This window comes from Rana temporaria, chromosome 3 (assembly GCF_905171775.1).
Source record: "Rana temporaria chromosome 3, aRanTem1.1, whole genome shotgun sequence".
Classification (NCBI taxonomy): domain Eukaryota; kingdom Metazoa; phylum Chordata; class Amphibia; order Anura; family Ranidae; genus Rana; species Rana temporaria.
Window position 1 is genome coordinate 308,606,906 of NC_053491.1, and position 15,591 is coordinate 308,622,496.

A 15,591-nucleotide genomic window follows, 5' to 3' on the forward strand; every position below is an offset into this window, starting at 1 on the left:
ATTAAAGGGCCCCAGGGCCCCCGGATAGCAACCCCCCTTTTTTTTATTAAACAATTTACATTTTTGTGTGTGTGTGTGTGTGTGGCAACCTCCCTTTTTTTTTTTTTTACAATTTTTTTTTTTTATATCCCACCTTGGGATTTATCCCTGTTATTGGATGCTCCAACCAAAGAGCCTTTTGAGCCAGTGGCTCAGATTTTTGTTAAATTTCTTTCACTTAAGATGGCCTTTCTTCTGGCAATCACGACGGCCAGAAGGGTTAGTGACTTACAAGCTCTGACCATTAAATCAATTATTCATGGTATATATCCTTGGCCTCGCTTTTTACTCTTATTTTTCAATGGCATCCTGCCTTAAAGTCTAAATTTGCCAGTTTGGCTGAGATCCACATTCTGAGAAACGTGGGCTCTCAGGCCCAGTCCTTTTCACTCTGGTTAATGATGGGAAGCCAGCCTCCAGGCTCATCTACTACAGAATCTGGAAGGCATGTTTTCTGGTGTGAACCCAGAAGATGGTGTCCTAGGAAGTATGCCATTAATAGGATTCCTGCCTTTCTTCAGTTGGGCTTAGATATGAAGTTGGCTATGAGCACTATCAACCTGCTCCCCTGTGGCACCTATGGACACTTTGTCGGCGGTCCTGGAGTCCTTTGCCAGGTTGGAAGCCGCGTGTGGTTACAAGGGGGGGGGTAAAACGATGCCCCCCACCGTTTTCTGGTGAAAGCTCTGATTCAGACTCGGGCCTTGCTGTGGCAACTGGCCTCTGTTCTGACGTGTCAGAGGATGCGGACCAGGACCATTCGGACAGTGATGACTCCGGGTCGGCGCAGGGAAGCACTTCTCACACCGGTGAAGGATACCCTAAAAAAAAATGGAGGATATGGCAGGGGAGTCTACAGAGGTGTCGGTCCCTTTTGGGTCCTACAAGCCAGCCCGCGTGGCTAAAGTGTTTCCCTAACTTTACTTTTGATACATCTTATTTACAGAGAATGGGAACGGCCGCAGTGGGCCTTTACAGTCCTAAAAAAATGGTGGTGCGTTACTCCTTTTGAGGAGAATGTCATGAAAAAATGGACATCTCCCCTGGTTGTGGATCCCCCCCCCCCCCTCCAGGTTAAATGAGGTAACCACGATTCCGGTGGAGGGGAGCATTGCCTTTAACCACTTAAGGACCACCCACTGTATATATACGTCCTCTTTTTAAACATGGATATCTCAGTAACGGCAGCAGCTGCTGCCACAACTGAGATATCCATGTTTTCAGTGGGCAGTCCGGTAAACGATAACGGCGGTCTCCGCGGCGGATTCGCCGCGAGATCGCCGTTATCGGTGGCGGGAGAGGGGCCCCCCCCCCCTCCCGCCGCTTTTCCGCGCCCTCCGCCGCTTACCGGAGCCGTCGGTAGCGGCGGAGGAGATCCGATGCTGCCGCCTTGTGTGTGAGGACTTGAGTGAGGGCAAGATGGCCCCCACCCGTCCTCATAGCTCTGCTGGGCGGAAGTGACGTCAAAACGTCAGTCCCGCCCAGCCTCTTAAAGAGACAATTTTTTTTCTGTCATTTTTTTAAATGACAAATTTTCCTTTTTTTTTTTTTTTTTTGCATTTAAGCCTAAATATGAGATCTGAGGTCTTTTTGACCCCAGATCTCATATTTAAGAGGACCTGTCATGCTTTTTTCTATTACAAGGGATGTTTACATTCCTTGTAATAGGAATAAAAGTGATCATTTTTTTTTTTTTTTTATATTTTAGTGTAAAAAATAATAAAATCAATAAAATTAATTAAATGAGAAAACAAAAAAAAAATTTTTTTAAAGCGCCCCGTCCTGACGAGCTCGCGCGCAGAAGCGAACGCATACGCAAGTAGCGCCCGCATATGAAAACGGTGTTCAAATCATACAAGTGAGGTATCGCCGCGATCGTTAGAGCGAGAGCAATAATTATAGCCCTAGAGCTACTCTGTAGCTCAAAAAATGCAACTTATAGAATTTTTTAAACGTCGCCTATCTAGATTTTTAAGGGTAAAAGTTTGACGCCATGCCACGAGCGGGCGCAATTTTAAAGCGTGACATGTTGGGTATCATTTTACTCGGCGTAACATTATCTTTCACAATATATAAAAAAATTGGGCCAAATTTATTGTTGTCTTATTTTTTAATTCAAAAAAGTGAATTTTTTCCAAAAAAAGTGCGCTTGTAAGACTGCTGCGCAAATACGGTGTGACAAAAAGTATTGCAATGACCGCCATTTTATTCTCTAGGGTGTTAGAAAAAAAAAATATATAATGTTTGGGGGTTTTAAGTAATTTTCTAGCAGAAAAAAATGTTTTAGTCTTGCAAACACCAAATCTGAAAAACACCTGTGGTCTTTAAGTGGTTAAGGATCCAGCCGATAGGAGGGCCGGGGCAGTTGCCCGGACCATGTTTATGGTGGTCAGCATTGCGGCCAGTGTTGGCCCAGACACTTACTGAATGTGCAAAATTGGCGCATTGTGAGTTGGAAAAACGGGCTTCCCCGGTCTGCATGGAACTGGCAGTCCAATTGGTGGATGACCTTAAGTATGTCTGCGATGCGGGCTTAGATACGGCTCCCTTGCTTTCTAGAGCCTCAGAATGTGCTGTTACAGTGCCTGATTTGGCTAAAATGCTGGTCTGCGGACCAGGCATCTAAGAAGGCTCTGGTGGCTTCCAGGGAGAAATGCTCTTTGGAGCCTTGCTGGATGACATTATTAAAAATCTTGCTAAGGGTAAGAGTACGTTGCTCCCACAATCCATAAAGGGTAATGAGCCTTGCCGTAGGCCAGGACCTTCTTTTTCCGCTCAGAAGCGTGTTTTTTTTTTTTTTTTTTTTTTTTCAACAGAAGCGTCCCTGGTTTCGCAAGCCGAACAAATCTGTGACGGTATGAAGGTTTGCCCCTTCGCTATTGTGGGCTACCTTCACAACCTCCTGAGAGCAGCTTCAGCCTCAAAGGAGGATTTGGAGATAGCCAGGCTTTTTGGGAGTTTGGTTGGGTCCTGAGCCTCAAAGTCGGTGTTAGTATCAAGTCAACGCCTGCAGTACTTGGGCTTGATTCTGGACTCCTCCCTCTCCCTTTAGACAAGCTGCAGACTCTTCATGCTGCGGTGAAGCTGACATCCTGCAAGTGGTCGCTGTGTTTTTTGCATGCGAGTCCTGGGTCTCATGGTAGCCACTTTCGAGGCGGTACCGTATGCTCAATTCCATACTCGAGTCTTGCAAAAGGAGATCCTGTCCAAATGGGACAAATCTCCCTTGTCTCTGGATTGTCGGCTTCAGGTGAGCCACCTAGTCAGTCAGGAAATCTCTGGTCTGGTGGCTTAGGTCTCCGTGCCTTCAATCCGGGAAGTTGTTCCTTTTTCATTGGATAGTGATCGTGACGGATGTCAGCCTGACTGGTTGGGGGGGAGTTTGAGGCGTACAGTCGGCACAGGGTCGCTGGACGCAGGAAGAATACCACCTGCCGATCAATGTGCTGGAACTTCAGGCGATCCGGCGGTGCCTCTCCACTTGGACGCTCCAGTGAGGATTCAGTCGGACAACGCCATGGCGGTGGCGTATGCCAACCATCAAGGAGGAACAAGCTCTGCTGCAACATTGGAGGTCGCTCACATCCTGGGGTGGGCAGAGCGGCATGTGCCGGCTCTATCTGCCGTCTACATTTTGGGCGTAGAAAACTGGCAGACTATTTAAGTCACCAGATGCTAGACCAAGGTGAATGGTTGCTACATCCTGGGGCATGCCAGATCTCCTGGTCTCTCGACTCAATCGGAAGGTATTGAGGTTTGTGGCCAGGTCCAAGGATCCCTGGGTGGATGCGTTGGTAGCTCCTTGGGGGCATTATCGACTGACTTATGCACCCCCCCCCCCCCCCCTTGTCTGCTTCGCAGAGTGGAGACTAAAGGGATTCTGGCGATTCTAATTGCCCCGGATTGGTATTGTGCGTTTGCATTTGGCTTTTTAATTGTAATAAACCATTGATGCTGCACTAAGCTGGTGCTTCCTTGTTAGTTTTTGTAATTTCAAAGATTCGTTCCTGTCTCAGGTGGCGCTACCTACTAAAGTACAACACTCCTTATGGAATTTTTATGAACTAACTATGCTACACATGTGTATCTTCACATTTCATCTAGGACTGGTAGATGCATACTTATGTCGATAGTGCATTAACATTTGTTTGCGCCACAATTTCACTTGTTTGGCAACCTTGTGATCACCCCTGTAGAGGTGCATTCTTGCCGCCACCACATGGGACATTTTCCCAGTGATTAACCCTACCTTAATGGGAATGTTGCCTGACCCCTAAACTATTTGAAGGGTTCCTAGGTGGTATAAAGGTCAAGAGGTGGACCTAGATAAAAGGGTATGGGCACACAACCCCTTCCATGACACGTTGCATAGAGGGACCCTAGTTTTGAATATCCTGGCCTCCACATTCAAAGCTATCAATGTTTGTGGCCAGGCCAAAGCATTATGTATCTCTAGCATCAGATGCCTTGAGTCTTTTTAGGCCAATGTATGTTTCCTCCAATTCAAATTAAACCTCACTTGCTCAAAGTGGAACAATAGAAAAAACTGGCAGTTTTAAGTGCACCAAACTGGCCCAGAATTACCTGGTGAACACCTGCTCAGAGGCCAATGGTAGTCTCCTAGTTGCCCAACAGGCCATATATGCTGTCTTGATGCCCTTTTTCCATCCTGCTTCTGTCACTATCATGGCTATTGAAGGCAGGTCTTCGGGGACAGATGGGTCATAGTCTCATTCCTACCTTGCTGAAAGCAAGGAAAGCCACATCACTAAAGGGCTATTATACTTGGGGAAATTATTTTGCCTCCTGTGAACACAGGCACTTCAGATTACGGTTTCTCACATTCTGGCTTTCTAAAATTGGGACCTTACAGAACTTAACCTTTAAACTTTAATGTTCTGGCATTGTGCCTTCTTCAAAAATCTTGTTGCTCCCTGGTCAAACCTTTCATCTTGGCGTATTTTGGAATCTGGTCCCCTTTAGGACTGTGCGCTTCCTTGGTACCTCCCACTCGGGTTCTCTAATGCAGACAACCTTCAGGGATATCTTCCAAGAAGATCTCTCCTATAAAAAAAGTGGCTGACTTGGTTACCATCACGTCTAACTGCTCTCTGAGCTGGTGGCTCTTTTGTGAAAGGAGCCATTCTTATTCTTCACAAAGGTGAGTTAGATTTGCATCCAATACCATTTCTTCTAGGGTGCTATCTGTCTTCCATCCGGTGAAGACAGTGCTTTGGCATAGGGCACAAACATCGACTACATCCAGACAATTATCTGTTAGTCCATCAGTCCATTTCAAAAGGCCAGCTATCGGCAAGATTGACTAATCCAACCCTTTAAGCCCATCAAGGGAAATCCTACTTCAAAGTTCACCATCACTAGCCTGATCAGACGACCACTCTCCAGAGTGCTTGCGCTATGCACCAACTCGGTAGCCTGGTCCTCTGCATATCCTGTTTTCAAAAGTTCTACCAGGTTCAGTCTTCTGGGACTTCAGCTTTTGGCCTGCAAGGGCCTTGTAGTGGCAGTCTTAAGTTTGGGTCTGGTGTCTAAATTCTGTGTGCCTAGTTGCCCACCATTGCCTGAGGACATCTCAAGGTCTGTGAATACTCCGTCTATTTGTTTTTTTTTTGTATGATTTATCATAAGCGACTTGCTTGTAAATATAGCTATCTTGGAGCACAGAACATGGGTCACCTTTCTATTGTGTACTCTGCATTGTTTGCCCCAAGAGGGAGCGCTGGGCTGTGTAGGGGGCAGGAGTGGCCTCAAGGCTCAGTAGCTTGCTGAGGGGCTGAGCCGGGTGCCAGTCCATGTGGGTGGTTCCTGACTCCATTGTTGCAATCCTGTTTGGACCGCCTTGTCCTCCAGGTTCAGTCTGTTGTCTTCAGAATGAACTGCACTCCTGTGATCCCACAGGAGAAATGCAGCTAAATGAGCTTTTGTTTACTTCTCCACGACTTGGTATGTACAGTCTATTTTTACTTTCTATTTTCATCCATGGACGGACGCAGTCTTGACATATGGGTTATGTTCCTGTTCATAGAGGACTAGGCAGAACATGTTAGATATTTAAATACATGTTACTTTAACAGAGCTGAACAGCCCTGCCGATGGGGTGGTCCCACCAGACTTGACCCTCCGCCCTGCAGCCTCAGTTTGGGTAACCCCCCCACCCCCGGTCAGTGCAGCAAGGAGGGTGAACTTTTAAGGTCTTGCATTGGTCCCTGAGAGCTAGCTGTCTGTTATGGAGTCAGTATCTGGTTCTTCCCCAAACATGCCAGAGGTGGCAGCTGGTGCCCCTGCGGTTCCCATGGACACTTTGTCGGCAGTCCTGGAATCATTTGTTGCCAGGGTGGAAGCGGCGTGCGGGGGTAAATCGCCCCCCTCCCCCCCATCTCCAGGGGAATGCTCTGACTCAGACCTGGCTGTGGCACAGGACCCCGGTTTTGGGTTGTCGGAGGATGTGGACCAGGACCTTCCTTGTGAAGACCCCTCGCAGTGCAGGACATGGCACTTGTCGGTGCACTTATCAATGCTGTGAGGGACTCAAGCGTCAGGCGGTCCGTTATCCCTTTTGAGGGCAGCCTCTTGGAAAAAGTGGGCTCCTCTACCCCCCCCCCCCCACACGGTTGAATAAGGTCACCACTCTGCAGTAGAGGGGACCCCTGCATTTAAGGACCACACTGATAGGAGTTTCGAGGCGGTGACCTGCTCCATGTTTACCATTCCGGGTGTCTGCGTTGAGGCCTATTTTGGCTGCAACTCTGGTGTCTCAGACTCTCACTGATGGGGCAAAAATATTGCACCAGACTGAAGGAGCATCAGCTACCTCCTAAGTGTGTAAGACTGGCTGACCAGTTGGTCCAGGGCCTTGTATATGTCTGTGATGCCACTCTGGATGTGGCCCCTTGATCTCCAGAGCATCTATCTGCGGTGGTATTGCGCCGCCTGATTTGACTGAAATGTTGGTCTGCTGACCAAGCATTCAAAAAAGTGACATTATTAAGGATGTCCCTGCAAGGGCACTCTCCTCACAACAAGGGGAAGGAGCCGCACCGTAAGCCGGGTCCTTCCTTTCCCAAGCAAAAGCGGTATTTTAGTCAGTCAGGGCCCGTGGGTAGACCCTCCCAGGCTGACAAAGGCTCGGCTGGGACATAAGCGTCCCTGGCTGCATAAGCCAGCATCCAAACCTCCACCGCATGAAGTTTTGCCCCCGCCCGACTCATGGGTGGGAGGACGGCTTTGCAGGTTCACGGCTCGGTGGATCTTCCTGCTCTCCGACCAGTGGGTCTGCGAGGTGGTCACTTCAGGGTACAAGATTGAGTTTCTTTGCTGTCCGCTGAACAGATTCTTTCCTTCAAATCTCTCTCTCCTTCCGGCTCGTTGGTCTGCCCTATTGGGGGGCCTTGCAAGACTTGTTGAGTTGTGGGGCTCATTTTACCAGTTCCGCGGGACGAGAGGTTTCAGGGTTTTTATTCGAATCGGTTTGTGGTCCCGAAGGACGGAGTCTATCCAATCTTGGACCTCAAGGCCCTAAATGCTTTTGTAAGAGTACGGAAATTCTGTATGGAATCAATCTGTTCGGTGGTGGCTGTGCTCCATCTAGGGGACTTTCTGGTGTCCTTAAGGACGCAATTTGTGCAGGACACAAGAGGTTTATGCGTTTTTGCCATTGGTGAAGACCACTATCAGTTTGTGGCTCTTCCCTTTGGCCTAGCGTCCGCACCAAGAGTTTTCACCAAGGTGCTTGCCCGATTTTTTTTTTTTTTTTTTTTTTTTTTAAAGATATTGCGATCGTGGGCTACTTGGACAATCTTGTTCTGAGATCAACTTCTGGCTCAGAATTGGAGGTAGATGTCTTACCAGCCAGACCCTCCGAGAATTCGGTTGGGTGTTAAACATCCAGAAGTCGGTCCTGCATGCGGGTCCTGGGCCTCATGGTAGCCTCCTTCGAGGCAGTACCATATGCCCAATTCCACACGAGTATTGCAGAGGGAGATCTTGTCCAAATTCGAACAAATCTCTGTCTCTGGATCACCAGATTTGGGTAGGTCACCTAGTCAGTCTCTGAATTGGTGGCTGAGATCCCTGGCTCTTTGGTCTGGGAAGTAGTTTCTCCCTTTCCAGTGGACGGTGATTACGACGGACACCAGCCGGGGGGGGGGGGGGGGGGGGGGGGGAGGGGGGGGGGGGGGGGGGAGGGTTGGGGATGGATCCAGGGTCGCTAGACTCTAGAAAAATCCCATCTGCCAATCAATGTCCTGGAACTTCGGACGATCAGGCTGTCTCTCCTCGTGGTCGCAAGATCGCCCAATCAGGATTCAGTCTGACAACGCCACGGCGGTGGCTTATGTCAACTATCTGGGGGGAACATGGAGCTCGGCTGCAGTGTCCGAGGTTGCTCACATCCTGCAGTGGGCGGAAAAACTTGCTTGCAGCCTACATTTCGGGTGTAGAAAACTGTCAGCTGCACGACCTAATTCGCCAGATGCTGGACCAGGGGCAATGGTCATTGCATCCGGAGGTGTTTCAACTCTTTTGCAGGAGGTGGGGCACGCCGGATGTGGATCTCCTGGCTTCTCGCCTCAACCGCAAGGTGTCGGTTCGTGGCCAGGTCCAGCATTCCCTGGGCAGATGTGTTGGGTGCCCCGTGAGGCCCTTCTCCCCACTGAAGTTGCTTCCTCGTCTGCTCCGCAGAGTGGAGACTGAGGGGATCCCGATGATTCTAATCGCTCCAGATTGTCCTTGGTACGCTGATCTCGTGTGCCTTGTGGCGGATGCCAATGCAGGAGGACCTTCTGTCTCAAGGTCCCATACTTCATCCTACTTTAGTCGCTGGCTTTAACAGCATGGCTATTGAAAGCCTGGTGCTGAGGGACCGAGGTCTTTCGGACTTTGTCATTTCAAACCATGCTGAGAGCACGGAGGTCTTCCAGGAAGATCTACCATCACACCTGGAAGGCCTACAGCTCTATGCGAAGAGATGGGATGGTGTCCACGGACTTATTCGATTTCCAGGGTCCTGCTGTTTTTACAGTGTGGAGTAGATCAGAAACTTGCCTTGAGCACCATTAAGGAGCAGATTATAGCATTGGCTGTGTTCTTTCAACGGCCTTTGGCGCCCCATTCTCTGGTGGGTACTTTTTTTTTTTTTTTTTTTGTGCAGGGGGTTCGTCATGTGCTTCCCTCTATTAGACCACCTCTTCCTCCATGGGATTTGAATCTGGTGCTCAGTTCTTCAGGAACCATCCCTTTGAAAATATCAAATTCTTCTCTAGACACTATCTCAGAAGGTGGCCTTTTTAGTGGCCATTACATCTGTCAGACGCGTTTCTGAATTGGCGGCCTTGTCTTGCTAGTCACCGTAAGTGGTCCTTCATAAGGATAAGGCGGTACTGCGCCCGCAGCCTTCCTTTCTTTAGAAGGTGGTTTCGGCCTTCCACCTTAACGAGGACATTGTGCTTCCATCCTTGTGTCCTTGGCCGGCGCATCCTAGAGCGGTTGCGCTTCATACTTTGGACGTGGTGCTGCCTTGCGGGTGTACCTGTCTGCTACGGCTCCGTTTTCGGGCTTCTAACTGCTTTGGCGTTCCATATGTCAAGACTTGTGAAGGCTGAGAGAAAATCGGGTTTTGGTACTCGCCGTAAAATCATTTTCTCTGTCCATGGACGGACACGGCACCCACCCCTCCTTTTTAGAATTGTACTGCTTGTTACGAACTGAGGCTGCATGCTGCAGGGAGGAGGGTTATTTCCGGAGGGATCGCTCCCTGGGCGGGGCTGTTCAAGTCTGTTAAAGCGGGGGTTCACCCTAAAAAAAAAATTCTAACATTACATCCAGCTCACTCTCTACATTGACAGTATGCCGTTTGTTTTTTTGTTTTTGCTGTACATACCTCGTACAGCTATTTTCTTCCCCGGCTTCCCAGTCGAGACTCCCACGGAAGTGGGCGTTCCTATCCAGCAGGTGATTGACGTGATGACAAACGACCTCACCCCGTCGCATAAGGAGCGTCAAGAGTTGCCGAAAGAAGCCGAACGGCGAGTCGGCGCTATACGGCGCATGCACACCGCCGTTCGGCGACTTTCGGCAACTCGTGACGCTCCTTATGCGACGGGGGAAGGTCGTTTTTGTCATCACGTCAATCACTTGCTGGATAGGAATGCCCACTCCCGCGGGAGTCCCGACCCGGAGGCCGGGGAAGAAAATGGCTGTACGAGGTATGTACAGCAAAAAAACAAACTGCATACTGTCAATGTAGAGTGAGCTGGATGTAATGTTAGAAAATCGTTTTTAGGGTGAACCCCCGCTTTAAAGTAACATGTACTTTTTGGCATCATTTCACATTGAGCCTGTCTCTTGATGTGTGGACAGTTCCCCTCAATGTGGAAAGCAGAAACCAAGCTTCTTAATCTTTGAAACTGCACTCCATGAATTGCAGCATGTAAGGGGAATGTTCTTTTTTTACTATTCACGTTTTTGAGTGCCAACGGGGTATCCACGTCGCCAACTTTGCAGCTCCAACAAGATCTTCGGGGCTGGCAACTGCAGAGTTTGCATCTGCTGTGCCCACCCTTACACTCCACATGCCCAATCACTGTGTTTTGTGACTATTTGTGAAGTAAGTGTTCTGTAATGGGGAGGGGTGGGCAGAGCTGCCTGAAGTCTTTCTTCAGCACCAAATTCCAGAGTGGTATACCGGCGTTTAGTAAAATCAAGATCCAAGGTCATGTTCCTTGTTTTTTATAATGTCCTTGTTTATAATTGGGGACAGTGTGCCTATCGGCAGGGATTCAGCTCACTGATTCCCTGCAGATTGTGTGAATGACGCATCCGTGTATACTCCTTTTCTGCAGAACAGACCTGGACAGAGAAAGTAATCTATGGGTAAAGTGGAAATACTTTAAAGCTCTAGTGTTCCCTTTTTTGTTCTTGCAGTTGTACAAGTTCCTCTCCTGTAACTGCTTAATCTAATAGTGAGTTTCTCAGTGTCTATTAGAGGCTGCAAATGTTCTTTAGATCCCTTATTTCCTGGCTGGAGAACTGTTCCTGGTCCACCCATCCATCTGACTATTCCGTGGATTTTGATCCGAATGGGCGTTGGCTGTGAACTTGTTCTACATACAATGGGACTCTTTCAGCCAACTTTCACCAAATCGCATGGGTTTTCACCTCTTTACCGCCCCCCTGTGGGCAACTTCTGCTATTGTCTGATCTTTAGCATTGGTTCTGAGCCTGCGTGTTTGTACTTTGACTTTAGTCCGATGGACTTGTGTACACACGGTCATTTGTTGCAAGAAAGTTTGTATGTTTGCACAGCGAACATTTTTGTCCGCTGAATAACAGTTTGTCCGTTGGAGCATACACATGGTCTGAATAAACAGGTCAGTCTGACATTTGTTGTCAAAGTCCTATTGTGTGTGTGTATGGGCCTTAAAGCGGTTCTCCACCCTAAAGTGGAGTCCCGCTGATCGGAACCCTCCCCCCCCCTCCGGTGTCACATTTGACACCTTTCAGGGGGGAGGGGGGTGCAGATACCTGTCTAAAGACAGGTATTTGCACCCACTTCCGGCCCGGCATTCACAGGCAAAAGACGGGCATTCCGTCACATCCCGTCGCCCCCCAGTTGTGTGCTGGGAACACTCGGCTCCCAGCACACAGCGGGAGCCAATCGGCGGGCGCGACTCGCGCATGCGCCGTAGGGAACCGGGCAGTGAAGCCGCAGCGCTTCACTTCCTGGTTCCCTCATCGTGGATGGCGGGGGGAGCAGCAGAGAGACGAGCGATCACTCGTCCTCTGCTGCGATCGGCGCTGGACTCCAGGACAGGTAAGTGTCCTAATATTAAAAGTCAGCAGCTGCAGTATTTGTAGCTGCTGGCTTTTAATATTTTTTTTCCCATGGCACATCCGCTTTAAGGGTGGTTTGCATGTTAACAAAAGTATGCCTAGTTAATCTCACTCCTACAGAAGGACATCTACCATCCAAGGAGTTTGGACGTTTGCATAACTTTTAAAGCAGCCCATTGCTGCATCAGGGCTGAGGGTTCTTTAGTACTTGGACAAGGTAATGAAATCTTTCAGGCAGCTGTGTACAGCACCCTCCCTTTGCCTCACCAGCCATGGGCTGCCTGCCTTGGAGAAACAGACCTGCTGATATCACTGAACCTAAAATAAGGTATGTAATAAAACAAAGCTTTTATTGAATTGGCATGTGGCCTAGGAAGGAACCCGAGATGACAAAATGTAAGACTTCAGAATTCAATCTCAACTCCAGCTTCCTCCATACAATCTCTAGGCTTTACTAGGTACCTGTAACAAACAATTTGTGTGCATACCATGAAACTTGATCCACTTTGCGTTTAACTTCTATGCTTATGACTTTTTTTTTTTTTTTCAATGGCAGCATTCTTATTGGGCACAAAGGCACCTATAGGGATTAGGCTTTGGCACACACCACTGACCATTTGGATGTACTCTTCCTGGTGCTGAGTTTACTGCCAGTAAAAGGCAACTTTTAGAATAATGGGTTAATGCAATTCATTTTTTTTATTTTTTATTTTTTTTCTAGATTGAATCAATTGAACTGCCAATGGATCCAAAAACTAACAAACGGAGAGGTTTTGTTTTCATTACATTTAAGGAAGAGGAGCCTGTAAAAAAGATCTTGGAAAAAAAGTTCCATAATGTCTCAGGCAGCAAGGTAAATTATTATTATTATTATTATTATTATTATTATTATTATTATTATTATTATTATTATTATTATTATATTTGTCTGTGTGATAATAATAAAAAAAATTATATATATATATATATATATATATATATATATATATATATATATATATATATATATATATATATATATATATATATATATATATATATATATATATAAATTTCAGTTGGTACCTTTATTGTGCAACCACAAGGCTCTTGGTAGGTATCTGTGAGGCATTTGTCTAGGCGATTCCATCAGAAATTCTCCCCGCAATCCACCTGGAAATGGGTAACCACTCTCGAATATAGCAAAATTGCAAAGGGGAGGGGGAAAGATCAGGTTAAATAAAATCCTGTCAAACCTGACAAATTGCAGGTAAAGGTACAGGAAAAAAAATCAGTTTTAATTCCTCCTTCATGCTTTTGACTTGTGATTTAATTGTGGACGAGGAGTCATGTTGAAAGTAATGAGAGCTGGTGCTTAGTCTCTGTTCTAGGTGGATCATTCATGCACATGTATTTGCTGCATGAGAGCTTTTACATGTACAGTAAATGGCAACAATTAACACAAGATTACAGTGCTCAGGGTGTTCGTTGAGGATAATAAACATGAGAAATGGATGCAAGGGTATAATAACCGCAGCATTTCATGAAATAATATTGAATGTTAAAGTCCATAAAAATGAGTACAAAAGTCCATGCCAATAAGATGTAATCACCAGGCAGATATCAACAGGTAACCAAGAGCTGCTCTCCAAGAGTGAAGTCAACTCGAGCATACATAGGAAAAAGACAGGAAAAGTGCCTAAGTTATCTGGTTTAATTATAATAACAGGTGCAGGTATCCAACATTTAAGATAACAGGAGCAAAGATTGAAGTGGTAGTAGTCAGATGGAGCCGGGCTGTGCCTGCAATCTGTGAGAAACTCCGCTCAGAAGCCAGGGGAGCCAAGTCTGCAGTCGTATGAGAGCGCTGTTAGACAAGCCGCTCGTCTGCTGGGTGGTGACGTCAGAGGGACGGTGGCTGACGAGGATCACAAAGGGTACACAACGCGTTTCAGAGCGTGCGCTGGTCTATGGAGAGTCCTACGCGCTCCTTTCTCAAGTGTTTATTACTCCTAGTGATGCCAATGATGGCTCACTATTTCTCTCACTCAAGGATGTCGGGGACAAGTTTGTAGAACTACACAAGGCTGGAATGGGCTAAAAGACCTTCGCTAAGCAGCTTTGTGAGGGTGATAACAGTTGGTGCGATTTATTCACAAATGGACGAAACACAAAATAGTTGACAATCTCCCTCGGTCTGGGCTCCATAAAAGATCTTAACGCATGAAGTTTCGTGATCATGAGAATGGTGTGTAATCGGCCCAGAGCTACACAGTAGAATCTAGTAAATTATCTCAAGGCAGCTGGGACCATAGTCGCCAAAAAAAAATTGGTAACTGTGAAGGACTAAAATCCTGCAGCGCCCCTGCTCAAAAAAGTACATGCACAGGCCCATCTGTTTAATGAACATCTGATTCAGGGGACAACTGGATGAAAGTTGTGGTCAGATGAGATTAAAGTTGAGTTCTTTGGTGTCGACTCAACTTGCCGTGTTTGGAGGAGGAGCAATGCTGCCTATGACCCCCAAGAACACCATCCCTACAGTCAGGGAGGTAGAAACTATCCTTTGGGGTGTTATTATTTTTTCTTCTGAGGAGACAAGACAACTTCACCGCCACAAAGGGACGATGGATGGGGCCATGTACTGTCAAATCTTTAGTCTGAACCTCCTTCCTTCAGCCAGAGCAATGAAAGTGGGTGGTGGCTGGGTATTCAAGCATGTCAATGACCCAAAACGCTAGTCCAGGGCAACAAAGGAATGTTTCAAGAAGTAGCTCATTCAGGTCCATGGAGTGGACTAGCCAGTCTCCAGACCTAAAAAGGAAGTATGGATTTTTATACTTGCCTAGGTGGATGTAGCATCGGTGACCGATGCTGTAGCTGTCCCCCGGCGTCTCCGCACTGAACTGAGCCACCGAAAATTGCTGATGGCTTGGTTCTTGCTCCTCCCCGAGAGGAGAGCTGCTGACTGTCGGTCAACATCTCTCTTGCTCTGTTTTCCACGATCACTGGAGTGCCAAGCTGGAGGGGTGGTGAGTTGCAGTCTCAGCGGCTCACTGAGTCAGCTGCCTTGACTGATTGCAGTCATGTCCAGACTTCTGATGTTGGGATGATGCACTGCCTTGACTGATTTCAGTGACGTTGGTGGAGAGTGGGTCATGGGCGTGCAAAAATAATTGCACTCCTGTGCCCTTTAGGCGAAGCCCAGCCTAAAAAGCTCAGGCTGGACTTCTCCTTTACATTCCCTCCACATATGTTCTATTGAATTAAAAGTGAAACTCCTGCGCTGTCTGTGAATGTCAAAAATCCCCTGATGAAGTCACATGATTGACGATGCGCGTCGGGATTGGAGCGCTGGAGGACCTCTAGCATCTGACAGACGGAATACGAGTTTGCTACTCGTGGATATATGCCATCTACACCAACTTAAATGTGAGTTGTTTTTATGATGTTTTAATAAACCCTACCTTTTTATACCGGATTATGCGATGTGCTCTGCTTCCCTACTGTCTTGGTTATCCCACTGCTGTACGAGCCGTATGCTGTATCCCACTGCCGTATGCACCATCTAGCATCCCCAGCTTGTGATCCATGTGCACTGGAGAGAGGAGAAGCAGACCACTGACGAGCTTACTGCTCGTGGAGATAAGCCCTCTTTCTTATTCATGTGAGTGGATCTGAGTGTGGTTTGTGCCAGGTCCCTTGGTGCCATCAATATTGCAC

General features: G+C 47.5%; 1 protein-coding gene across 5 annotated transcripts in view; it reads left to right on the forward strand.

Annotated features, from left to right (window-relative positions):
• The window catches only part of HNRNPAB (heterogeneous nuclear ribonucleoprotein A/B), a 140,047-nt gene that overhangs the window by 33,665 nt on the left and 90,791 nt on the right, over positions 1-15,591 (forward strand). For all 5 annotated transcript variants that reach the window (XM_040344793.1, XM_040344795.1, XM_040344797.1 and 2 more), the window contains exon 5: positions 12,611-12,742. In XM_040344793.1, the coding sequence (XP_040200727.1) occupies positions 12,611-12,742 (132 nt within the window). The remainder of the gene's footprint in view (positions 1-12,610; positions 12,743-15,591) is intronic.